This window comes from Macaca nemestrina, chromosome 12, assembly GCF_043159975.1.
Source record: "Macaca nemestrina isolate mMacNem1 chromosome 12, mMacNem.hap1, whole genome shotgun sequence".
Lineage (NCBI taxonomy): Eukaryota > Metazoa > Chordata > Mammalia > Primates > Cercopithecidae > Macaca > Macaca nemestrina.
In genome coordinates, this window is record NC_092136.1 from 56,385,649 (window position 1) to 56,413,620 (window position 27,972).

The following is a 27,972-nucleotide window of genomic DNA, read 5'->3' on the forward strand; positions in this document are numbered from 1 at the left end:
GGGTTTGACATCCTCCAAACTGTTCCTTTAAAGGGCAGAAACTACAACAGATTTGTTCAGTGAAATGGATCCACATGTAATAAGTTGACTAACTTTGAAAGATAGCTTTAAATATCTGATACTCATCAACAGGGTTATCTTCATCATCAATGATTGTGGAATAGCCTTCCAGAGCAGTCTCTTCAGCATCATCTTCTTCCCAATCTTCATCATCTCCATCCTCACCAGCCTGCTTAGCCAGAATCTCCAAATATTCTTGCCCATCTTCATCAATATCATCTTCATCACTCCCCAGTTCCTCTGCCAAGGCATAATATAAGTACTTTCATAACAATGAGATCTTTTGTTACTCAGCAAATTGACAATCATCTCAATCACTGTCAGTAAATTACAAGTCACAACTGACAAGAGAAAGCTCCAGGAATTGGGGTTTAAATACATGTTCAACAATGAACAGAAATGAAAATTCCCATAGGAGTCCAAGAAAACCAACCTTGATTTAATGTATTCTTGATACTAGACATCTGAAAAAGGACTGCATATTATGAACACACTACCGTTACACCCACCAAACCTTTTATAAGATGTTTTTAAAAGGCTTAGTAAATGATAAAAGACAAAAATGGCAATAGCTTATGTTGAAACCCTTACAATAATTTATCTTAATATTTTATCAATTTATACACTGATAGTGTACCATCTTATAGATAAAATGTATTTATCAACATTTAATTAACATAGAGTGATAATCTCTCTCTTAAAACATACTCGTAAAATAGGTATGCTTAGGTTTTAGAATTAATATACGATAGGATGGATGTCTCCAATAAATTTAGTCAACATTAAGACCATAAATCCTTAGTAGCTTAAAAATAAAATGAAAACCCCATAAATATTGTAATAGTAAATATAATGATGTGTGTACCTTTGTTAATACTGTTAATTCAGTGCCATCTGCTAAGCCCTATGTTAAGTGTCAAGGATTCCCTCATGTAATCCCCACAACTTTTTTTAAGAAATGGGGTTTCGGCCGGGCGCGGTGGCTCAAGCCTGTAATCCCAGCACTTTGGGAGGCCGAGACGGGCAGATCACGAGGTCAGGAGATCGAGACCATCCTGGCTAACACGGTGAAACCCCGTCTCTACTAAAAATACAAAAAACTAGCCGGGCAAGGTGGCGGGCGCCTGTAGTCCCAGCTACTCGGGAGGCTGAGGCAGGAGAATGGCATAAACCCTGGAGGCGGAGCTTGCAGTGAGCTGAGATCCGGCCACTGCACTCCAGCCTGGGCGACAGAGCGAGACTCCATCTCAAAAAAAAAAAAAAAGAAATGGGGTTTCACGGCAGGGTGCAGTGGCTCACGCCTATAATCCCAGCACTCTGGGGGGCCCAGGAGGGTGAATCATCTGAGGCCAGGAGTTCGAGACCAGCCTGGGCAACATAGTGAAATCCCGTCTCTACTAAAAATACAAAAATAAGACTGGCATGGCGGCACGCACCTATAATCCCAGGTATTTGGGGGGCTGAGGCAGGAGAATCGCTTGAACCCAGGAGGCAGAGGTTGCAGTGAGCCAAGATCGTGCCATTGCACTCCAGCCTGGGCAACAGGAGCAAAACTCTGTCTCAAAAACAAAACAAAACAAAACAAAAAGAAATGGGGTTTCACTATGTTGCCCAGGCTGGAATCAAACTCCTGGGCTCAAGCAAATCTGATACCTCAGAGTCCCAAGTAGCTGGGACTACAGACTCATGCCACCTTACAAAAACTTACAAAAAAGGCTCATGTCACTTTATAAAAAAGGGAGCTATAATCTCTCGCTCTTAAGTGGACTCAGCACTTTTGTGAGAACTCTATTATTATATACAGAATTATTTGGCTTTGTAATACTTTCCCACAGTCGGGTAGAAAACTTTTGAAGAACCACATGACATCTCATTCATCTTTGTATCTACAGTGCTGAGAATGTATAAAATTAACAAATCTTTGTTGATTGCATACTATAATGATTTGAACTGCTCTACATGTTGGTGATACAGCTGAAGTTCCTGATTACATCACTCTAGTTAGAAGATAGGAAGTCTTTTCTGTGAATGAAAGCATTTGGGTATGATCCCACATACATACTTGGGAGAAGGGCTAGTGATGTTTCTTTTTTTTTTTTCTTTTTTTTTTTTTTTTTAAATCTGAGACAGAGTCTCGCTCTGTTGCCCAGGCTGGAGTGCAGTGATGCATGCAATCTTGGCTCAGTGCAACCTCTGCCTCATGGGTTCAAGTGATTCTCCTGCCTCAGAATCCCAAGTAGCTGGGACTACAAGTGCCCACCACTACACCCAGCTAATTTTTGTATTTTTAGTAGAGGCGGGGTTTCACCATACTGGCCAGGCAGGTCTCGAACTCCTGACCTTGTAATCCACCTGCCTCGGCCTCCCAAAATGCTGGGATTACAGGCATGAGCCACTGCGCCTGGCCCAGTCCGGTTATATTTCTGAGTAGATACGTTTCGTCGTCTTCCACTGAAAATCCCTTACCGGTTTCATCATCATCTTCAGCTTCATCATCATCATCACTGTCATTCTCGTGTTCTGCATGGCAGGCATATGCTCTTTTCAATCCATTAAATAAAAGGATAAAAGCTGGCAAAATCTGTCCAGAAACCTGATTTAAAACCTGAGGTATCTGTTCCATATCAATAAGAGCACAGAGTCCGAGAACACACATCTTTCTGTCATGAAGCCTTAAAAAAAAAAAAAAAAGAAAGAAAAAATTCTGTTTTCTTTTCTTAAATAAGCAGAGTTCCTCGCAAAGCAAATGTAGTAAAATTGCAATATGTGTCACTTACCCCAAGAAACAGTCAACATCATTAAGCCACTGTGTAATAAAATGATTTGTAACTGGTTCAACATTATTAGGGAAACGAAGATTTTCTAAGGTATTGAGTAGTAGGTGTGGATTATAATACAAAGCTGCAATTGCAACTTGCAGACACATAGTTCGAAGTTCACTTGTCTTAACCTCTCTTGTCAGTCTTTCTAAGGCTGCTTCCACGAATAAGGGAATGCACTACAAAAAAAGATAGAAAGATATTCTAAGACTATAATTAATAGCATGCAAACTATTCTAAAAATATTAACTTCTTTGTTGCCTCAATTAACCCTATTGTAGCATTACATGACCAATATTTATTGCTGAGGCACTGTACTGAGAAATCTAATTTTAGAGAAAGCCTAGTAGTCTTCATGGAGCTATTAAAAGCTCACGACGGGCCGAGCGCCTGTAATCCCACTACTTTGGGAGGCTAAGGCGGGTGGATCACAAGGTCAGGAGATGGAGACCATCCTGGCTAATATGGTGAAACCCCATCTCTACTGAAAATACAAAAAATTAGTTGGGCGCGGTGGTGGGCGACTGTAGTCCCAGCTACTTGGGAGGCTGAGGAAGGAGAATGCGTGAACCTGGGGAGTGGAGCTTGCAGTGAGCCAAGATCATGCCACTGCACTCCAGCCTGGGCGACAGAGAGATAATCCATCTCAAAAAATATATATAAAATAAATAAATAAATTTTAAAAAGCTCACAACAATATCAATCATGCCTTCACAATGTTCCTATTAAAACTGACCATGGGCCGCGTGATGTGGCTCACGCCTGTAATCCCAGCACTTTGGGAGTCTGGGGCAGGCAGAACACTTGAGGTCAGGAGTTTGAGACTAGCCTGGTCAAAATGGCAAAACCCCATCTCTACTAAAAATATAAAATTAGCCAGGCATGGTGGCAGGCACCTGTAATCCCAGCTACTCTGAAGGCTGAGGCAGAGACCTGCTTGAACCCGGAGGCAGAGGTTGCAGTGAGCTGAGATTGCACCACTGCACTCCAGCCTGGGCGACACAGCGAGAGGTCTCAAAAAAAAAAAAAAAAAAAAACTGACCATGGAAATTTAATTACTAAAGCTATCCAAAAAACCTTAAGCCAAAATTTATCTTTCATGATAACAAAGTAGCCATAAAACTTAGTCCAATTCCTATGTATTAAACATATGATCATTGTTATATATTAAATTTTAAACTAAAAATATTGTCTAGATGTCTCAATAAACAAAAACATACAGAATATGCAACAAACGCCAAAAAATGAAGAAAGTGAAAGGAAAAGATTACCCCTCTGAACTACAAATCATTATTAGCCTCACTGACCTGGTCAATGCCACGCCCTTTGCACTGCAGAATGATGACCTCTAACAATTTTGCTGCATGACACTCTGCATCTTCTCCTGCAACTCCTGTAAGAACCTGATCAACACAGAATATAAACTGCAGTAAGGCTTTATCCTTTAAATCAGATATCTAAATCAAGGAAACAATTTCCTACCCTGTGTACAGGCTCTGAGTATTACCTGAAGTATCCTAATTAATACGAATAACTGCAATGTTCGTTGCACAGATGAAAGTCTAAAGGATCTGGATAGCTGTGAGGATCTGGAGCTGTCTGCCTCCTATCTTTCATAGTCTAGCCCTCTGGCCCTTTGTTTTTGTGATCAAAGTACCTATCCTATAGTGCCATTCCTGATTACAGCAAGTTGACAACCACTAACTTCTCATACACAGGTGGTAGCTAAAACACTAACCTTTCTCCTGTAAAGAATTACTTTCTAGGAGTAGTTTCTAGGAAACTCTTTTCTCTTTGAAAAACAACAATAACAATAACAAAAAAAAAAAAAAACAGTAGGGGAGGAAGGAATGGAGGGAGAAAGAGGCAGCCTTTTGAGGGCAAATGTGGCCCTACGAACTCCAGATAAGAAACAAACATGGACTTAAAAGCTAGTGAAAACTAGATGACTATAAATATTATGAATAAGTGTTCAGGAATAGAAATGTAGATAGTATAGGTATATCTCTATTCCCAGAATATTAATATTAATAATATAATTGGCAGTAAACAATGACTAACATAACTAGATGATTATGTGTGACTTCGTGTTCAGAAGGGAAAGAGATGAGTGAAAGAAATCTAGAAACTTCATGGAGCAAATCATTTTCTAACGACCTACAACAGACATTGCTAGAAATTAAAATACTACCAATTACACTGACTTTGATGCTGATGGACTGCAGTTTATTTGTTTCCCCAACCAGACTGAAGGGGGACATTCATTCCCTATTGCTTGTTGTAAACCTACAGCTGCTAACCTTTTCCTTTATAAAACATCTCTATCCATTCCTAATCCTTTCAAAAATCTCTCAAATTCTTGACTCTTTCCTTCTTTTGATTCCATAAGACTATGTTAGTTAAACTCCGGGCACTCTAAAATTCAAAAACAAATTCCAAGTGTCAGAGGGCACACAAAAGACATATATTTATCAAAGCTGTGGCATCTAGGGACCAATGACTTTTAACTTTTAAAGCCCTTAATTCTGTCAGATCTATGTTTACATGTTTATTACTACAATGTGGTATCACATGAGTCCTCACAATTTCATACATTTTATAGCAGAAGCCTCATGAAATCTGATATATAAAAATGACCTACCTTTTTGCACATACTGTATATCATTTCAAGATACTTGGTGTCAGACAGAAGTGTGTCTGTATCAACTGTTACATAATTATGAAGGAGGGGCATCATATCTGTATTAATGAAAAACATCAGTTATACATCTTTAGTAACACAAATGCTTTATCTTTGTTTTTGAAAAATTTCCTTAGAAAAAGGCAAATCTATGAGATCATTTTGTCTCTAACATTCACCTTTTTTTGGGGGGAGGGGTGGACACTCTCACTCTGTTGCCCAGGATAGAGTGCAGTGGTGTGATTAAAACTCACTGTAACCCCAAACCCTGGACTCAGGTGATCCTCCCACCTTAGCCTCCCAGGTAGCTAGGACTACAGGCACACTCCATCTCGCCTGATTAATTTAAAAGCGTTTTTAGAGACAGGGTCTAATAGCCCAGGCTGGTTAAGAACTTCTGGAATGAAGTGCTTTCCTGCCTTCCCAAAGTGCTGGGATTACAGGCGTGATCCACTAAGCCTGGGCTTAACATTCAGTTTTAATTAAAATATATTCATTTATACTTAAATGCAGAAATGATCCTATTAAGAAAGTGATTTTCTTTGTACTTAGTTAAACATAAAAATTATAGACACATTTTTACATTTATATGGAGAAGATTATGAGGGGGTATGTGGATATGTATGTGTATTAACAAAGAATAAACCTATAATAACTAAATTGTATAGCAGAAATCAATACCATGCGTCACCACTGAGCATTAACTTCTATTGATAACTCTTCCGAACAGTGAAGCAGTCTAAACACTCAAAAGTGTACGTTCAGGCTAGGCACAGTGGCTCAAGCCTTTAATCCCAGCACTTCGGGAGGCTGAGGCAGGAGGATCACCTCAGGTCGGGAGTTTGAGATCAGCCTGACCAATATGGAGAAACTCCGTCTCTACTAAAAATACAAAATTAGCCGGGCATGGTGGTACATGCCTGTAATCCCAGCTACTTGGAGGCTGAGGCAGGAGAATCACTTGAACCCAGGAGGCATAGGTTGCAGTGAGCCGAGATTGCGCCATTGCACTCCAGCCTTGGCAACAAGAGCGAAACACCGTCTCAAAAAAAAAAAAAAAAAGTATACGTTCAAATGATAAGCTACAAATAAATCAAAGCAGGGAAACCCCTCAGTATTTCCTTGCTGATTTGACTCACCTGTAAAGTAATCAAAGCCATCTTGCTGAAAGACTTCAAATACAAGGGGTAGTAGCTGCCACATCTGTGGAGACACTTGTTGACATGTCAAACTGTGTGCTAAAGAGAAGATCTCCTCATAGAATTCTAAAAGAGAATACTAAGTCATTAGGCAAATGCTTGCTCATGTGAAACAGCACTAAATTCTTAGCACAATCAGAGGTATAATACCTAAGACATGCTGTTGTAAAACAGTACCAATGACCTGCAAGCAGATTCCCTCAAGCTGTTGGGTTATCTAAAAGAGAAGAAAAAAAAAATCATATGCAGTTACAGCCCACTAAATGGCTTAGTAAGATAACGTATACTATAATTCAGTACACTTAAATGTAAAGTCAATATTGTGAAAAAATTAAGTCTTTGTTTTTTTTTTTTTTTTGAGACGGAGTCTCGCTCTGTCACCCAGGCTGGAGTGCAGTGGCCGGATCTCAGCTCACTGCAAGCTCCGCCTCCCAGGTTTACGCCATTCTCCTGCCTCAGCCTCCCAAGTAGCTGGGACTACAGGCGCCTGCCACCTCGCCCGGCTAAGTTTTTGTATTTTTAGTAGAGACGGGGTTTCACCGTGTTAGCCAGGATGGTCTCGATCTCCTGACCTCGTGATCCGCCCGTCTCGGCCTCCCAAAGTGCTGGGATTACAGGCTTGAGCCACCGCGCCCGGCCCAAGTCTTTGTTTTAAAATGACTTACACATTATGAAATTGTGATCTCAGATAAAAATGGAATGAAATACCATTACATTGAGAAAAACACAAGGAATGGCCAGCTTAAATTTACCTAAAAAGGAAAAAACAACATTCTCGAAAAATGCAAACAACTATGAAAATAAAGGAGTTGGCCGGGTGCGGTGGCTTAAGCCTGTAATCCCAGCAGTTTGGGAAGCCAAGGGAGGTGAATCACCTGAGGTCAGGAGTTTGTGACCAGCCTGGCCAGCATGGTGAAACCCCATCTCTACTAAAAATACAAAAAATTAGCCAGGCATGGTGGTGGGTGCCTATAATCCCAGCTACTTGGGAGGCTTAGGTAGGAGAATCTCTTGAACCCGGGAGGCAGAGGTTGTAGTGAGTCGAGGGCCATTGCACTCCAGCCTGGGCAACAAGAGCAAAACTTCATCTCAAAAAAAAAAAAAAAAAAAAAAGGAAGGAGTTACCACCATTCTGAAGATAGCACATCTGTTATGTGCACATAGAGATTAATCAAGCTCAATGTATGAAAAGTCACTGTCAATGACTTACAGAGAAATTATCTGAAGGCAGGCATTATTGCTATGAATCTCAATAATCCTTAAGTCACCTTAGTTTTTCAAAGTGTATTAGATATAGTGAACCATGGAATCTGAACTCAGCTCCCAACTCAAGACTGACAGAAAATACAAATTCCTCTATAATTGTCAATATAGTCCTAAATTAGACCCCAAATCCCCGAGGGCCATAAGAATGTTAAGGGGAGGAAGGGTAAAATAATACCCACTAATCAGATATAAAAGCAAGACATCCATTTCAGATACACAGAACTTAATACATTTACAACTCCTTAAGTAGAATTAACAATTCATCTGTTAAAACATAAAGCACATATAGGATTGGTCATGGCTTCTGCTTATAACCAATTATAATGCAGAATACAAAAACAGTTTACGTGGCTGGTGTGGTGGCTCATGCCTGTAATCTCTGCACTTTGGGAGGCCAAGAGAGGTGGATCACTTGAGGCCGCGAGTTCCAGACCTGCCTGCCAAAATGGTAAAATCCTGTCTCTACTAAAAATAGAAAAATTAGCTGGGCGTGGTGGTGCATGCCTGTAGTCCCAGTTACTCAGGAGGCTGAGGCAGGAGAATCACTTGAACCTGGGAGGCAGAGATTGCAATGAGCCAAGATGGTGCCACTGTACTCCTACCTAGGCAACAAAGGGAGACTCCATCTCAAAAAAACAAGCTTAGTGAAAAACCTCATGCTGTAAAAGGCAACGTGCAGATAATCTGAAAACATGTTATTTATGGATAAAAGATATATTACATTACAAGCATCTGCACTGCAATTATAAACACCAAATTCATGACTGTTACTTCTATAGGAAGAAAGGAAGCAGGGAAAAGGGGTTAGGAAGTGGTCCCCTGAGGGCTTTCAACTGCATCAATCTGAAATTGTTTTTCTCTTCTCTTTTCTCCTTCCTTTCCCTTTCTCTTCCTTTGTTTCTTTTCTGACGTAGTGTCTCGCTCTGTTGCCCAGGCTGGAGTGCAGTGGCGTGATCTTGGCTCGCTGCAGCCTCTGCCTCTCAGGTTCAAGTGATTCTCCTGCCTCAGCCTGCCAAGTAGTTGGGATTACAGGTGCCTGCCACCACGCCCAGCTAATTTTTTGTATTTTTAGTAGAGACAGGGGTTTCACCATGTTGGCTAGGCTGGTCTCAAACTCCTGACCTCAGGTGATCTGCCCACCTCGGCCTCTCAAAGTGCTGGGATTACAGGCATGAGCCACTGCGCCCGGCCGCCCAATAATGGATTTTTTAAAAAATGGAATTATTTAAAACATACAGAAAAGAGTAAATAAGAAGAAAACTATAACCAAAACTTCTTAATCACCTAAACTTTATTTTATTATATTTTTAACACTTAAAATATTTCCTTTATGTTAAGAAAAACAATTTCAGGGCCAGGTGCAGCGACCATTGCAATCCAGCCTGGGCAACAGAGCAAGACTCTGTCTCCAAAAAAAAAAAATCCATTATTACAATTCTTACTTTTCCAAAAGACAACTGGAAAAGAAGAAAACTAGGAAGATGGTAGTAATGGTTGCATAACAACATGAATATACTTAAAAATAAATAGGATTGTAAATTTTATGCTATGCGTATGTCACCAAAATTTTTCAAAGAAAAAGAAAACTAAGAAAAATATTTTTTTTCCTGGGAACCACCATATTTCCGGATCTGAGAAACCATGAGGAGCCAAAATCCTGAGCCCTAAGATGGCAAAACAAATACTTGCTTCCTATTCCTTCTACTAATACTTTAGAACTTAAAATATAATGTACCAATCTTATCTTTAAAAGGGAAAATGGCAAAAACACGGTACATGAGATGCCAGAGAGCTATCAGAGCCCTCTAAAAAGCATAAAATGGCTTGAAAAACTGCAACACTGGATCATCTTCTTACCTCTTTATGATCTTCAACTACACTAAGAAGTGTATCAATTGTATTCAGAATTCCCATAGCAGTAACTGCTTTGTCATCACTACCTTCTTCATCTGGCCCCGTCTGGATTACTTGGTTAAATGTCATTGCCTAGATTCAAGAGAATATAACTCAAGTTTGTCACTGAGGCATTATAAACATGTTTTTGTCTAAGACTTTTAATTCTTAGAACGTTCTCATTGGGAAACCACAACAAATCAATGTCTCCAAATTGATTAATGATCATAAAGAGCTTAAGCTCTATAATCAAACAGTCTACTCATTGGTTGACCTTAAACAAGCTACTTGACTTCTCTTGACCTTTTCTGCATGCCACTTTGGGGATTTCATAGACACCGTATGAGGACTAAATGAGGCAAGGTATAAAAGGTACTTAATATTATGAATAGTTGTCATTAATATTACTGGTTACAACTTGACAATGTCCAAATAAAAGCATATTTAATCATCAAGGGGGTCACTGATTTATCTTCTGTAAAATTCAATCGATTATTTTGAGCATTCCAGGCCACTACACAGATAGTCATGCTGCAGCCTGAGGTAGTAGTTAAGAACAAATACTGTGAAGGCCCATCTATAAATCCTAACACCACCCTGCCTAGCTTAGGCAATTAACCATTTTATACCTCACATTTTCTCTGTAAAACAGGAATAATTCTGAAACACAATTGTGTTAGAATTAAATAACTTAAGTGTCTCTCAAGGGCTTTATGTGCTACACAGTAATGTCGGTGAAGTATCTGCTATAAAGCAAGGGTCCCCAATCTCCAGGCTGTGGAGTGGTACCAGTCCATGGCCTGTTAGGACCAGTAGATAAGTGGTGGGTGACTGAGCATTACTCCCGGAAATTCTCATAGGAGTGCAAACCCTACTGTGAAATGTGCATTCAAGGATCTAGGTTGCACACTCCTTATGAGAAACCATTGCCTGCCTGATGATAAGAGGTGGAACAGTTTCATCCCAAAGCCATCTCCCCCAGACCATCTGTGGAAAAATTATCTTCCACGAAACCAATCCCAAGTGCCAAGAATGTTGGCTGCTATAAGGTAAGGCAAGTCACTTGTGACATAACCTGGAACATACTGAGAGCTACGTTAAAATGCTTGCAAAAATGATAGGTTCAAACAACATACCAAATGTTGTGTCATTTCTACTGCAATAGGAGTAACTTCTTCACTATATTCACAGATCATTTTCTGAATTACATTGGTAAGGTCATCATTTTCTGTTTCTCTTATAATATGAAGAAGAGCCTGCATTACAGGTCTGATGAATGGCGTGATATATTCTTTAGCTGTAAGAGAAAGAGTAAAAAACTTGCATAAAACACCTAAAACTTAGGCCGGGCGCGGTGGCTCAAGCCTGTAATCCCAGCACTTTGGGAGGTCGAGACGGGCGGATCAGGAGGTCAGGAGATCAAGACCATCCTGGCTAACACGGTGAAACCCCGTCTCTACTAAAAAATACAAAAAACTAGCCGGGCGAGGTGGCGGGCGCCTGTAGTCCCAGCTACTTGGGAGGCTGAGGCAGGAGAATGGCATAAACCCAGGAGGCGGAGCTTGCAGTGAGCTGAGATCCGGCCACTGCACTCCAGCCTGGGCGACAGAGCGAGACTCCGTCTCAAACAAACTAAAAAACACCTAGAACTTCTTAAAACCTGGTATAACAAATATCAATGAGTTTTTTTAAAAAGTACTTTCTCATAAAAAGCAAGTATGCCAAGTTTCTAGGATTATGGCTTTTTACAATTACTACATATATAGTTATATACATATAGTAACGATATGTAAAACATATATAACTATATATTATATGTAACTATATATATATTTTGTGTGTGTGTGTGTGTGTGTGTGTGTATATATATATTTTTTTATAAGAGGCAGGGTTTTGCTCTGTTGCCCAGGCTGGAGGACAGTGGCAATCACAGCACACTGCAGCCTCAAACTGCTGGGCTTGAGTGATCCTGCTGCCTCAGATTCCCAAGTAGCTGGCACTACAGGTACATGCCACTATGTTCAGTTAATTTTTTTAAAATTTTTTTGTAGAGATGTTACCCAGGCTGGTCTTGAACACCTGGCTTCAAGCGCTCTTCCCACCTAAGCCTACCAAAGTGCTAAGATTACAGGTGTGACCCACCGCACCTGGCCAACATTCACTTTTCTTGACATACACAAATCCTTTACCTTTTTCTTGATTGCTGATCAATACTTGAAGAGCAATGGCAGCTTCCACTTTCACAGGCATTTCTCTATCATCAATCAGACATCTTCTTGTTAGCTCTAAGGCCGTTTGAAGGTTCTGATCACTTTTGAACTTCACTTCACAAAAATAGTGAAGTACCCAGCAAGCCTTTTGTAAAAACACAGTGAGTTAGTGTAGATACCTTACCTTAAATTCCCCCAAGCTAATCTCTATTCCCTGAGTTCTGTGTGTGGGAATTTGGAGGCTGGCCAGTGGTAGATGTGTCCAGAGACAACACTAGACCAGTACTATGATCCCAAGTTACTCTTTGGCTGCATGACGTTTGTGTGGATAGCAAGATCTGAATGCAAAACACAGACAGACACTGCTACCAGACACAGATGAAACCTATGCACACATTACAGCAGCCATGTAAAGATTTACATTAAACAGAAACCTAAAATAAAACACAGCCTTCAAAGTGAACATTTCAAAGTTTCAATATAAAAGTCCACAGAATCATTCATTACAAGACAAAAGTATACAAATAATGCAGCTTTAAAACATACCCTTGCTCTCATGTAGCCTAGTTCACTGCTGAAGAGAGGGAATACATGATTCTGCAACATGTATTCCATCTGATCTTTATAGATCTTTTTCTGTAAATACAAACAACAGTTATTTTGATACAGTTCCAAATATAATCATCTCAATTTCCAAACAGATATAACACTGTTAAAAATGACTATTAATATTACATATATTTATGCTCATTCTTTGAACCCCAGAATCCACAACCAATTTTCTTATTCCAGAACTTCACCACCAAAAACCACTAAACACATTTTTACATGTTTTTATATTCCTTGATTAGAAAGCCATTATGCCAAATCTTACCAGCAATAGTGTTTGAGTGTTGTAAGTTTGGTTAATTTTATTTGTTACTATGAAACTTTTATAATTAAAAAACTTCTCTGATAAAGTTCCTGGTTGAAAATAACATAACCTGAGAAAAATCCTGCTTTCAAACTAATAAACTGGCTATCTAAAAAGGCAGACTTTTTTTTTTTTTTGAGACGGAGTCTCACTCTGTCGCCCAGGCTGGAGTCCAGTGGCACAATTTTGGCTCACTGCAACCTCCACCTCCCGGGTTCAAGTGATTCTCTAAAAAGGCACTCTCAATATTCAAGGTGAGTATTTTCTAAGTGCAAAGAAGCTTTTTACAAGAGTTCCTTAAACTGCACATTAAATCAACATTAAAAATGTAAGACACTTATATATCGACACTTACATAATCAAACATGACAACTTAATGCAATGTGAGACCCTGGCCTGGGTCATGGAACAGAAAAACGGACACAGTGGGAAATCTTGTGAAATTTTAAAAAGGTCCATAGATTAGTTGATAGTATCAACTCAAAATCAACTTCATGTTTTTGATAACTGTGCCTCTACCTATGTAAGGTATTACCCCTAAGTGAAGCTAAGTGAAAGGTAAGAATAAACTTGAACGTGCCAAGAGAACTCACTTAATTCTCAGCCTTCTATACCACAAATGATTAGAATGTCTTTAATATATACTTTATAAACAAAGAGAAGGATGGGTGAACACGTATAGAAAAGATGAAAGACGGCCAGGTGCAGTGGCTCACGCCTGTAATCCCAGCATTTTGAGAAGCCGAGACGGGTGGATCACCTGAGGTCAGGAGTTCGAGACCACCTGGCCAACATGGTGAAACCCCGTCTCTACCGAAAATACAAAAATTAGCTGGTGTGGTGGCAGATGTCTGCAGTCCCAGCTACTTGGGAGGCTGAGGCAGGAGAATCTCGCTTGAACTCAGGAGGTGAAGATTGTAGTGAGCAGAGATCACGCCACTGCACTCCAGCCTGTATGACAGAGTGAGGCTCCATTTCCAAAAAATGAAAAGATAAAAGATACAATGACTAAATATTCTATGAATATTTAGTGCCTGGCTTTAGAATGCAAAGATTTCTAACAACTCAATTATAAAAGACAACCCGATTAAAAATGGGCAAGGGTCAGGCATGGTGGCTCACGCCTGTAATCCTGGCACCTTGGGAGGCTGAGGCGGGCAGATCACCTGAAGCCAGGAGTTCCAAGACCAGCCTGGCCAACATGGCAAAACCCCATCTCTACTAAAAATACAAAAATTTGGCTGGTGGTGGGCACCTGAGGCATAAGTATCCTCATGGTTGCAGTGAGTCGAGACTGTGCCACTGCACTCCAGCATATAGGGAGGTGGGGCTGGAAAGCTCAGCTTCTTGGGAGGCTAAGGCAGGAGAAGCACTTGAACCCAGGAAACTGGTGGCTGCGAGCCGAGATCTCACCACTGCACTCCAGCCTAGGTGACAGAGCAAGACTCCATCTCAAAAAAAAAACCAAACAAACAAAAACAAAGGCAAGCAATGTTTTTGGAGCAAGCAATTTGAATAGATATTCTCTAAAGAAAATATACAAATGGACAATAAGCACATGAAAAGTTTCAAAGCCACAAAGAGATACTACTTCACATTCACTAGGATGGCTATAATCAAAATATACTGCTGGTAGAAATATAAAATGGTATAGGTATGTTGGAAAATGGTCCTGTGGTGTCTCAGATTATGACCAGCAATTCATACTCCTAGGTACATACCCATGAAAAATGAAAACATTATGTCCACATAAAAACTTAAACATGAATGTTAACAGCAACATTTGTAGTAGCCAGAAAGTAGAAACAATTAATGAATGAGTAAATAAAATGAGGTATATTAATATAATGAAATATAATTTGGCAACAAAAAGGAAAAAGTACTGAAACATGCTACAACACGGATAATCCTTGAAAACATTACACCAAATTAAGTCACCCAAAAAGGGCTACATATTCTATGATTCCATTTATATAAAATACCCAGAATAAACAAATCCATAGAAAAAACGTGGACTATAGGTAGCCTAGGGCTGGGAGATTTGGGGTGAAATGTGGAGTGACTGCTAATGTATACAGAGTTCCTTCTGGGGGTGATAGTTATACAACTGTGAATAAACCATTGAGCTGTACACTCTATAAGGCTGCTATTTTTTATTTTTATTTTTTGAGACGGAGTCTCTGTCACCTGGACTGGAGCGTAGAGTGCAGTGGCATGATCTCGGTTCACTGCAGCCTCCGCCTCCTGAGTTCAAGTGATTTTCCTGCCTCAGTCTCCCAAGTAGCTGGGATTACAGGTGCCCACCACCATGCCCGGCTGATTTTTGTATTTTTAGTAAAGACGGGGTTTCACCATGTTGGCCAGGCTGGTCTCCAACTCCTGACCTCAGGTGATCCCCCCTCCTTGGCCTCCCAAATAGCTGGGATTACAGGCGTGAGCAACCACACCTGGCCTATTTTTTATTTTTATAGAGATGGGGTCGCACTATGTTGCCCAGACTGGTCTCCTGGGCTCAGGCAATCTGCCTGCCTCAGCATCCCAAAGTGCTGGGATTATAGAAGTGAGCCACTGTGCCTGGCTGGCTGTTTATTTTTAAAAACTACTTGCATACTCATGCACATACAAACACACTAAAGAATACCTTCAGAAGTATTTCAGCTAAAGAGCCAATCATATGCAGGGCTCCATCTTTTTTTCGAGGGTCAGCATTTGGTTCTGTAAGAATCTGGTAACAAAATCCCATAGTCTTTTGCAGTACCTAGATTAAAAGAGAAAAGTACTGTTATTGAATAGGCCAACAGTCCTTAAAAAACATACTAACAAAATGACTCACATGACTAACATGTAAAACTGAGTGTATAGTTGAATAAATGTTAAATAATACAGCAAAAGTTATCTAAACATTAAATAAGCCTACCTCTTTCCTCTTACTACAGGCTGTAAACAAAAGTGTCTGGGCAGCAGTGGTAGGAGAAATGAAATCTTCAAATACATCTAGAGAACAAGTTTAAAATTAAGACAATAAATATTAATTTCTTCACCAAAGCATTAAAAAAATTGCTTAATCTTTACATATGAAAATGATCCCAGATCCCCTTATAATTTTGAAAAAGCAGAATTCAATGTCTTTTCTGTACAAATTAAATGTTTTTATTTGCTTGTCTGTTTTGATGGAGTCTCGTTTTGTCACTCAGGCTGGAGTGCAGTAGGGTGATCTCGCCTCATTGCAACCTCCAACTCCCAGGTTCAAGCAATTCTCCTGCCTCAGCCTCCCAAGTAGCTGGTTTACAGGTACCTGCCACCACGCCTGGCTAATTTTTGTGTTTTTAGTAGAGATGGGGTTTCACTATATTGGCCAGGCTGGTCTCAAACTCCTGACCTCAAACGATCTTCCCACCTAGGCCTCCCAACATGTTGGGATTTACAGGCCTTAGTCAACGCACCTGGCCTATGCATATTAAATGTTAATCCATTAATTCCTCCTAATAGTTTTTGTTTTTGTTAACTCAGAACTTAGCAGTTTAAATCATACATATGAAACACTACTGATGTTAGAATTTTCACAACAGGGTCACAAAAGTACAAGCTGCGAAAAGCACAGATGACTTGGTAAGAAGGACCAATACTCAACATTATTAGCCAAATTACAATTCTTTAATTCTGTACAAGGACTTCATGTGACTCCAACTTCCAAGATGTGTTCTATCATTTCCCACTCATATGATAGCTAACATAAGATCCAAAAGTATAGTTGAGACATTTAGTGTTGAGGTGTAATCTTAAATATTTAACAGTTTTGGCATTCAGTAATAAAAACTTAACAGTACTGAATTTGTGTCTGCTAAAAATAAGATTATCATTATCAAATATCATAATTAATAAATAGCCCCAAAAAGGACTACACAAGGGATCAATTACATTAAAACACCAAAGAAGATACATAATACCCCCAGGTTGGCTACACACAATCACTGTAATCTTAATTACTGACATTTTCTGTTTCTAAAAATGTGAAAATTCCTCACCAAACTTCATGCGTATATATTCATAAGGGTCTTCTTGCCAAAGTTCCTCATCAGCATCTGTGTAGCACATCAATGGAAAAATAACATCTTGGATAATGCCCTGCAATTTAAAAGTTAAGAAAACAATAGCCATCAATTTTCAAATTTAAACCTTCAAATTTCCTTTAAGTATTAAAACCAAAGTAACACTATATGTATTTTAAAGCTTAATATCAAACGTTAGTAATGCATTTAATGTGTTCTAAGATCAACTATCAAACTTCCCCTCTCTGTAATAATTATAAGATATACATGTACATAGGTCGCAATTAAGTATTCTAAATATATATAATTTAGTCTATAAAATTCTATAGCTCTAAATAAAGCACATCAATTATTCATAGAAATAGCAGGTAAGTCACTTATCCTAGAAACGAATCTGGTGAAATAAATTTCCTTGGCTACTCCAAATTACATGATAAAATATAATCATAGTCCAATAGTAAGAACTTAAATTACAAGTTTGAAGAAAAGAGTTTTGGATTTTAAAAGGTAAGTTGGATATTCACAAAATAACTCTCATAACTTTACGTCAGAGTGTTTTCTCTCCTTTTTCTGCTATACTCTCAAAACAATCACCAGAAGTAGACTAAGTAACATAACTCAACAAACATGCAATTTTTCAACCTTTATGACAATTGATGTTATTTCTATTATATTTGCTATAAAAACATTTCAGATAAAATTACTTGTATATGAGGCTTCAGATTCTTCCAGGTGAGAGCATGAGAAACTCCTTGATTAATATAATTTAATGTCTGTTGTAAAACTCGAGGAGCCATATATTGCTTCTCCTTGTACTGATACAACACCTTCAATAAAACCTTGGGAAAAAATTTTCGATCAAAAATCAATGTTCAAATAGAAATTTCAACCACTTACAAGCCAGTAAAAACAGTTAACACATATCTTAATGTCCAGCTCTTCATCAAGAAAAAACAACTGTATACTTTGAAAAATAATTTAACTCATTTCTGATTAAGAAAAGAGAAAACTATATGCTATCGTCGTTTTTCTGGTGTTTTTGTTGTTTTTGTTAGAGACAGTGTCTCACTACGGTGTCCCGGCTGGTCTCTAACTCCTGGTCTCAAGCGATTCTCCCATCTCAGCCTCCCAAAGTGCTGGGATTACAGGTGTAAGCCACCACACCTAACCCATATGCTACCTACTGAAAAATCACAGTATTGGGAGAAAACTCTATCTTGTTAAAGCCATCTTCTGGGAAAACCTTACCCGAAGCAGTCAACTGCCTATTTAGCATCTGTCAATAGTTCTCACTCTACTTCATGTTTCAGATCATCGATAATGCAAAATGTGGTCCACAACCTCTAGTGGTCCCCGAGACTATTTCAGAGGATCTACTAGTTTAAAGCTACTTTCACAATAATGTTATCTTTTTCTTTTTTTAAAAAACTGTGTTTTGAGTAAATCAGTATTTGCATCAATGGTACAAAACCATGGTGTTAAATGTTCTGTTGCCTTATTTGAATCAAGAGAGTATGATATTAAAATCACTGTATTTTTATTTACTTATTTATTTATTTGAGATGGAGTTTTGCTCTTGTTGCCCAGGCTGGAATGCAATGGCACGATCTCGGCCCACCGCAACCTCTGCCTCCCAGGTTCAAGTGATTCTCCTGCCTCAGCCTCCTGATTATAGGCATGTAATTAGCCATCATGCCCGGCTAATTTTGTATTTTTAGTAGAGACAGGATTTCTCCATGTTGGTCAGGCTGGTCTCGAACTCCTGACCTCAGGTAATCTGCCTTCCACAGCCTCCCAAAGTGCTAAGATAACAGGCGTGAGCCACCACTCCCGGCCAAGTCACTGTATTCTTTACAGCCATATTCTTATAGAACAAGTTTTTCCTAAGTTTTTTTTTTTTTTTTTAAGACAGAGTTTTGCTGTGTCTCCCAGGCTGGAGTGCAGTGGCGTGATCTCAGCCCACTGCAACCTCTGCCTCCTGGGTTCAAGCCATTCTCCTGCCTCAGCCTCCCCAGTAGCTGGGATTACAGGCACACACCACCACACCCAGCTAATTTTTGTATTTTTAGTAGAGACAGTGTTTCACCATGTTGGCCAGCCTGGTCTTGAACTCCTGACCTCATCATCTGCCCGCCTTGGCCACCCAAAGTGCTGGGATTACAGGTGTGAGCTACTGCACCCAGCCAAGAATATACGTAATGACAAGAAAAATTATGATTACTCAATGAGAAGTATACATACAGCCACTCTACTACATACCAAAGTACAATGGTTATAACACTTGGGAGATTGAGTTGCAAGCTGAAATAGTCTCTTATTCCACGAAACACTACATTATGCTTGAAAGAACAACTGATAGACAATAGTTATTGAGACTATGAATACGGCAGATTTTTCTCAAAAACGAATAAAATGAGTACATCATTTCAAGGAAAATTGCTGACAATATGTTACTGGTGTTAAAATTTGAGGTTTCAAGCAAAAATTAGAATTATGGGCCAGGCGCGGTGGCTCACGCCTGTAATCCCAGCAGTTTGGGAGGCCGAGGCAGGTGTTCACCTGAGGTCAGGAGTTCAAAACCAGCCTGACCATCTCCACTAAAAATTCAAAATTAGCCGAGTGTGGTGGTGCATGCCTATAATCCCAGCTACTTGGGAGGCTGATGAGGCAGGAGAATCGCTTGAACCCGGGAGGCAGAGGTGGCAGTGAGCCAAGATTGTGCCACTGCACTCCAACCTGGGCAACAAGAGAAAAAGAAAAAAAAAATTATTTCCATTAACATGTAACAGGCCTGTTATTATTTTTTAAATGAACTGCTTACTCTTATTTTAATTTCTAAATGATAAATATCACTAGGTCTAACTCACATAAATGAGAACTCAATGGTATCATAAGTAATTTGAACATAAAGAGATCCTGAGACCAAAAATGTTTGAGACCTGGTACAGGGTCCAAACATGCACTCTTTAGAAGTCAAAGAAACTAGAAATAAGCAATATATAAATTAACTTAAAGATACCATGTTTTCACTTAGAAAAACTAAAAACAGACTCACTTGCTGGACACCAACAGCAAATGCCTTCAGAAATACTTCAGCAAATTCATTATACTCCTTGGAAACATTGCCAGGGCTTCCATATCTAAAAGAACACCAAAATGCCCATTGTTTCTTTATAATGCTTTATGCCAGCACTTTAAAGCAAAACCTTAATAAATTAATTTAAATCACCATATATGGATGAGATTACCTTTCAAAAAGTCTTGCTAAAATATGTAAGGCCCACTTCTTGCATTTCCACCATGGTAACTCAGGTCGATCATCTTCTTCAACTTGAAGTGTTTCCTTTAAAGAGACACTTATTTAATGATAGAGATAACACAATATAGGAGGAACAGCATGAGATGAGAACAGATTGACAAAAATGTGAATGCTTCTCTAATGTTGGCCTTTTTTTTTTTTTCTTTGTGAGACAGAGTCTTGCTCTGTCACCCAGGCTGGAGTGCAGTGGTGCCATTTCAGCTCACTGCAAGCTCTGTCTCCCGGGTTCAAGCCATTCTCCCGCCTCAGCCTCCCAAGTAGCTGGGACTACACGCATCCCCCCACCACGCCCAACTAATTTTTTGTATTTTTAGTAGAGATGGGACTTCACCATGTTAGCCAGGATGGTCTCGATCTTCTGACCTCGTGATCTGCCCGCCTCAGCCTCCCAAAGTGCTGGGATTACAGGCGTGAGCCACCACGCCTGGCCTGATGTTGGCCTTTCATAGTAGAAGGTTAGACTTGGAAAAGTATTAACCCTATTTAAATCCAAGAGGCATGCTCACTGCTTCACTAGTTGGTTATAAAAGACATGCTTTTTAAAATTCTTCTACAAGCTTAAAACCAAACATTTTAGTCAAGATCTAAATAGTACAGTCAAGGCCACGACAATTGTAGCTTAATCAAAATCAGTATATTTCATAATGGAAAGGGCACGAGAAACTCCATTTCGGAAATCTAGTTTCAGGTATATAAGTATAAATGTGCAAGGATTTGTGTACAAGAATACTAATTCTAATACTATTTGTAATGAAAAAAAATTGCCAAGAACCTGAACATTCATTAATAAGGGAATGTTTAATTATGGAAGATCCATAAAAGATTATTACACAATCGGCCGGGCGCGGTGGCTCAAGCCTGTAATCCCAGCACTTTGGGAAGCCGAGACGGGCGGATCACGAGGTCAGGAGATCGACACCATCCTGACTAACACGGTGAAACCCTGTCTCTACTAAAAAATACAAAAAACTAGCCGGGCGAGGTGGTGGGTGCCTGTAGTCCCAGCTACTCAGGAGGCTGAGGCGGGAGAATGGCGTAAACTCGGGAGGCGGAGCTTGCAGTGAGCTGAGATCCGGCCACTGCACTCCAGTCCGGGCGACAGAGCAAGACTCCGTCTCAAAAAAAAAAAAAAAAAAAAAGATTATTACACAATCACTGAAAGAAGGAACTGGATCATTATATATTAACCTAAGACATCCATAACATACATATATATATATATATATTTTGAGACAGAGTCTTGCTCTGTCGCCAGGCTAGAGTGCAGTGGCACAATCTCGGCTCACTGCAAACTCCGCCTCCCTGGTTCAAGTGATTATCCTGCCTCAGCCTCCCCAGTAGCTGGGATGACAGGTGCGCGCCACCACGCCCAGCTAATTTTTGTATTTTTAGTAGAGACGGGGTTTCACCATGTTGGCCAGGATGGTCTCGATCTCCTAATCTCATGATCCGCCTGCCTCAGCCTCCTAAAGTGCTGTGATTACAGGCATGAGCCACTGCACCCAGCCTATCCATAGCATATTTTTCAAGTAGGATAAGGAAGTGAACATACAGAGCAAGTGAACACTCTCATACATTGCTAGTGAGAGCAATGCTACAGCGACTTTGGAAGCTACTTAAAAGTAAAACATACACCTACCCTATGACCCAATTCCTTTCTTTGATATTTATGCAAGAGTGTGAAAAACATGTGACCACAAAAAGACACGTAAGAATGTTTATAGCGGCCGGGTGCGGTGGCTCAAGCCTGTAATCCCAGCACTTTGGGAGGCCGAGATGGGTGGATCACGAGGTCAGGAGATCGAGACCATCCTGGCTAACACAGTGAAACCCCATCTCTACTAAAAAATACAAAAAACTAGCCGGGCGAGGTGGCGGGCGCCTGTAGTCCCAGCTACTCGGGAGGCTGAGGCAGGAGAATGGCGTAAACCTCTGGAGCTTGCAGTGAGCTGAGATCCGGCCACTGCACCCCAGCCTGAGCGACAGAGCAAGACTCCGTCTCAAAAAAAAAAAAAAAAAAAAAAAAGAATGTTCATAGCTTTACCTTTAATACTGAAAAAGTAAAACTACCCAGATGGCCATCAACATACATAAATTGTGATATATCTATACAATGGGATACCACTTAGCAATAAAATATAATAAATACCACTACACAACATGAAAGAATATTATAAATATATTAAGTGAAAGAAGCCAGGAACAAAAGATTACTTGATAAGTTCTAAAACAGATGAAATCTATTGTGCAGGAAATGAGATGATGGCAGAGATGACTAGAACCAGCCATGAGCAAACATTCTGAGGTGATGGTTAGATGGGTACATATAATTGTGTTAACTCACTGAATTGTTTATTTATAATCGGTGCACAGATTATAAATTATACCACAAAAAGGCACACAATGTGTATATGAGACCTTTAAAAGTTATATTTTATATCTATTAAATGTGCACAGAAAAATATACACCAAACTAGTTTCCTATGGAGTGTGTAGAAATGTTGTTTCTTATGCATTGTTCGTAAATCTTTTTGAAACAAATCTTAAAAAAAAAATTAGCCGGGCACGGTGGCTCACGCCTGTAATCCCAGCACTTTGGGAGGCCAAGGCAGGTGGATCACGAGGTCAGGAGATCGAGACCATCCTGGCTAACACGGTGAAACCCTGTCTCTACTAAAAATACAAAAAATTAGCCGGGCGTGGTGGCGGGCACCTGTAGTCCCAGCTACATGGGAGGCTGAGGTAGGAGAATGGCGTGAACCCGGGAGGCAGAGCTTGCAGTGAGCTGAGATCCGGCCACTGCACTCCAGCCTGGGCGACAGAGCGAGACTCCGTCTCAAAAAAAAAAAAAAAGAAAAAAAAAAATTAAACTACAAAATAGGACTTTGGTCTCACTTATGCGATTAACAATATTATATTGGATAAATTACATAACCCTCCCATGTCTAAGTTTAAAATAAAAGTCAGAAGGAATTTTGAGGGTTAAATGAGTATATATTAATAACAGTACATAAAACACACTAGGTAGGCTGGGAGCGGTGGCTCACGCCTGTAAGCCCAGCACTTTGGGAGGCTGAGGCAGGTGGATCACAACGTCAGGAGTTCAACACCAGCCTGGCCAAGATGGTGAAACCCTGTCTCCACGAAAAATAAAAAAATTAGCCAGGCATGGTGACGGGCACCTGTAATCCCAGCTACTTGGGAGGCTAAGGCAGGGAATTGCTTGAACCTGGGAGGCAGAGGTTGCAGTGAGTTGAGATCACACCACCACACTCCAGCCTGGGTGACAGAGTAAGACTCTGTCTCAAAAAAACAAAACAAAACACAACAAAACAGGGTATTCAGTAATCTGTAAATTCCCCTATATCTCTAGAAAACTAGACTATAGGCTGGGCGTGGTGGCTTATGCCTGTAATCACAGCACTTTGGTAGGCTAAGGTGGGCAGATCACCTGAGGTCAGAAGTTTGAGACCAGCCTGGCCAACATGGTGAAACTCCATCTCTCTAAAAATACAAAAATTAGCCCGACTTGGTGGCACACATCTGTAGTCCCAGCTACTTGGGAAGCTGAAGCATGAGAATCGCCTGAACCCAGTAGGCAGAGGTTGCAGTGAGCCGAGATTGCACCACTGCACTCCAGCCTGGGCAACAAGAGTGAAACTTCATCTCGGAAAAAAATAAAAAAAAAAAAAGAAAACTAGACTATAAAGAAAAATTGTAGTAATTTTAAAGATTTTGATTATAAAAATAACACAACTGGACAACTCTGAATGTACTAAAAACTACCAAGTTGTACTTTAAAAGAATAAATTTTATGGTATGTGAGTTATTTCTCAATAAAGTTATTATGAGAAAATAACATAACTACAAAGTTTGGCCAATTTGTAAAGCAAGTTCTTCCTCTGTACGTGGGCATCTGACAAATTAACTAGGCTAAGAGCCAGCTATGAGCTCTTAATTTAAGAATTCAGAAGAAACAGAAGATTTAGGATGAAACAAAAGGATAACAGAAGCACTTAACCAATAATATATTTTTAAAAACACCTTTTACAACTCTTTACACTGAGTAAATGTACATATATAATGCATATGTAAACAAATGAAAAGGTACCTCTAATCTAGAGAAAAACACATCACATATTATAAAAGTTCATAAAGAATGTTACAGGAAACACCAGTTAGAGTCTTCAAAAGACCATTAAATATTCACATTTAGTAATATAAGAGAACATATAGAAACTTACATTAGGTACATCCCTGTTCACAACAGTCTTTAAAATTTCTATCCATTCTGTCAGGTTCTGTTGGTTTATCAGTTCCAGTGGTAGTGTATACTAAATAAAAGTCAAGAATTAATATTTCAAAATCCTTGCTAAAGAAAATCCCACTTCTTTTTACTCTTCACAATGCCTACCAAAAGTATTTCATTCAATCCACATTTCCTACTTTTAGTACATAGGCAAATTCCTTTGCTTGTTATCTATAATGGTAAACAGTGAGTGGGCATCCTTGCCATATTCCCATTTTACTGGGATATCTTATTTTCACCATAAGGTGTGATATTTATTGTAGACTTTTAATGAACAACTTTCATCAAGTTAAGAAAGATTCTATTTTAGGATTCTAACAGTTGTTTATTTTTTTCAAAGCAGACATAGTTATTTAATTTTATGAAATGCTTTATCTGACATCCATAAAGATAGTTACAGGTCTCTATTTTAATGTGATGTAAGGGTTAATTTAAAAATTAATTTCTTACTGTCGATCCATTCTTGTATGCCTGGGATAAATCCTATCTCTCAGTAGGCCAATAAAACAGATAACCAATTTGGGATTTTAGGACATCTATTTTCACAAGTGAGATGGGGCTATATTTTTACAACAGGGTATGCTAGTCTCAAAGAATGAGTTGAGAAACTACTTTGTCCTATTCCCTATGCCCTATGATAGTTTTCAAAAAGACCTATTATTTAATCCGAAAGTTATGATCCTCAGAGTTAGAAAAAATATTGAAAAGACTAGTGTTTATTCAAATTACTTAACAAAAGAATCATGTAAGAGTCCAACAGAACGGCATTAAGGTGCCCTTAGATTCATAGTGGCAGATAACTGAATGTCTTTAAAGATCTAGCAAAGACATACAAAATCCAACCAAAGAATAGAGTTAGGCAAGTACAATCTTAGTGGAGGTGAAGTCATAGATCTTTCTTCCTTTTTTTTAAGAGACCAGGTCTCGCTCTGTGAGGATGGAGTGCAGCCTTGAACTCCTGGCTTCAAGCAATCCTCCCACCTCAGCCTCCAGAATAACTGGGATTACAGGCTTATAGGTGCAAGCCACTGTGCCTGGCTCTGATCTATTTAAATGAGAGTTTTTAATGTAATGCTATGACTTGAGATAAACCCTTCTATGGTACACGGTACAACAAAAAGAACCAGAATTTTCCTGGTTTTTAAAAATCTGTTTTACAAGTAATTACATTTCACTGCAAATACTGACCCAACCATTTCTTTAGTGGGTATCTTTTATCCTAGAAAAATTTAGAACAACATACAGAAATAATAAAAGCCATTACTGTATACCAGTAAAGCCCACTGATTTAGTATTTTTGTGACAAGTTTAGGAATAGGTTTTGTATTGAGACAATCTATGTATATTTTGCATGTTAAGTATGTGTTAGACTTCAACTGTAATCAAGTAACTGGTTTTCAGATTCATTAACTTTTTTTTTTTTTGAGACGGGTTTTTGTTCTTGTTGCCCATGCTGGAGTGCAGTGGCATGATCTTGGCTCACCGCAACCTCCACCTCGCACGTTCAAGCTTTTCTCCTGCCTCAGCTTCCCAAGTAGCCGAGATTACAGGCATGCACCACCACACCCGGCTAATTTTTTTGTGTTTTTAGTAGAGACGGGGTTTCTCCATGTTGGGTCAGGCTGGTCTCGAACTCCCCTCCTCAGGTGATCCGCCCACCTCGGCCTCCCAAAGTGCTGGGATTACAGATGTGAGCCACCGCGCCTGGCCCAGATTCATTGATTCTTAAGGTGAAAGACAGTTTTTAAACTGACTAATTTGGTTGCAGTGGATGGTTTAAGAGAGTTAGACATTGCCCATTTGCAATTTAAGATTTATCAGGGGCCTGGCACGGTGGCTCATGCCTGTAATCCCAGCACCCTGGGAGGCCAAGGCAGGCGATCATGAGGTCAGGAGTTCCAGACCAGCCTGACCAACATGGTGAAACCCTGTCTCCACTAAAAATACAAAAATTGGCCAGGCATGGTGGCACGTGCCTGTAATCCCAGCTACTCAGGAGGCTGAGGCAGGAGTATTGCTTGAATCTGGGAGGAAGAGGTTGCAGTGAGCCGAGATCACGCCACTGCACTCCAGCCTGGGCGACAGAGCGAGACAGTCTCAAAAAAAAAAAAAAAGATTCATTAGGGTTGTTTATGTATTTGGGGAGGAAGTATGTTTGTTTAGACTTATAATTTTGGCAATTTATGTTTTGCTAGAAAACCGTCCACTTAATGTAGATTTTCAAATTAACTATTATTCAGATGCTGAAATTCTTTGTTAATTCTTAATGTGGTAAATGACAGACTAACTTTTTATATATAAAAACTGCTTCATAGATATTACCTGAACAAGAGCATAGAAGATCTTGAATATTTGTTTCTGGATGAGGACAGACTGATCAGACTGGTCAGAAAGAAGCTGGATAAAACGATCCTTTAGAACTGGCAGAAAATGTTGCATTGCTGCTACCAATGGACTCCGCTCCTCTGGTTTTTTATACCTTTGAGTAGGAATACAAACTAATTCTGTAAGAATTTATTTCCACAATTTTATATATATTTAAACTATGCATTTATTTCCACAAATATTATCAAATACTTCCTAACCAATTTAGAAAAAGAAAAATACCTAGAACAAAACCGTAAAAAGAAAGCATCTTGAATAAAACCTTAAGTAAAGATTATCCAGTATTTTCTGAATATGTATTATGAGGTCAATAATCTTCAAGGCGCACATGAGTATCCTCACTTTTATAGTTGAGGAAACTGAGGCACAGACGTTAACTATCTTTCTCAGTATTACATAGTTAGGCATGAACCTAGGCAACTGGAATAGGTTATTGACCTCATAATAAATGTTCAGAAAATACTAGATAATCTTTACTCAAGGTTTTATTCAAATGCTTTCTTTTTACGGTTTTGTTCTAGATATTTTTCATTTTCTAAATTGGTTAGGAAGTATTCGATTATATTTGTGTAAATAGTAGCAGCTGATAAATAAAACTGATTATATATTACCATCCGTAAGTAATTTACACACCAACAGCATTAAGGCAGAAGTGGTATATATAAAGCAGAAAATACTTTATTTCTAAAAGCATCATAAACCAGAAGTTCTTCCATTAACCCAAAGGGCAACAAAATGTGACCAACGGGCTATCAATTATGAGCCAAGATTGTGCCACTGCACTACAGCCTGGGTGACAGAGAGACTTGATCTCAAAAAATATATATATTGTTAAAAAGCCTGTTGAGGGTTGGGCACGGTGGCTCACGC

General features: G+C 39.4%; 1 protein-coding gene and 1 non-coding gene across 2 annotated transcripts in view; both read right to left on the reverse strand.

Moving 5' to 3' along the window:
• LOC105488757 (importin 7) overlaps positions 1-27,972 on the reverse strand; it is a 65,498-nt gene that overhangs the window by 7,379 nt on the left and 30,147 nt on the right. The window contains exons 5-23 of the mRNA XM_011753152.3: positions 27,040-27,196; positions 24,653-24,742; positions 20,338-20,432; positions 20,145-20,229; positions 17,794-17,928; positions 17,066-17,165; positions 15,958-16,034; positions 15,682-15,798; positions 12,674-12,763; positions 12,107-12,272; positions 11,054-11,214; positions 9,882-10,010; positions 6,909-6,975; positions 6,699-6,824; positions 5,521-5,618; positions 4,187-4,282; positions 2,838-3,058; positions 2,527-2,732; positions 94-300 (exon numbers count right to left, since the gene is read on the reverse strand). Coding sequence (XP_011751454.1) covers positions 94-300; positions 2,527-2,732; positions 2,838-3,058; positions 4,187-4,282; positions 5,521-5,618; positions 6,699-6,824; positions 6,909-6,975; positions 9,882-10,010; positions 11,054-11,214; positions 12,107-12,272; positions 12,674-12,763; positions 15,682-15,798; positions 15,958-16,034; positions 17,066-17,165; positions 17,794-17,928; positions 20,145-20,229; positions 20,338-20,432; positions 24,653-24,742; positions 27,040-27,196 — 2,423 coding nt within the window. The remainder of the gene's footprint in view (positions 1-93; positions 301-2,526; positions 2,733-2,837; positions 3,059-4,186; positions 4,283-5,520; positions 5,619-6,698; positions 6,825-6,908; positions 6,976-9,881; positions 10,011-11,053; positions 11,215-12,106; positions 12,273-12,673; positions 12,764-15,681; positions 15,799-15,957; positions 16,035-17,065; positions 17,166-17,793; positions 17,929-20,144; positions 20,230-20,337; positions 20,433-24,652; positions 24,743-27,039; positions 27,197-27,972) is intronic.
• LOC112427869 (small nucleolar RNA SNORA23) lies at positions 12,349-12,530 on the reverse strand. The gene has a single exon (XR_003019629.1). It is a non-coding gene; the product is annotated as a small nucleolar RNA SNORA23 (small nucleolar RNA).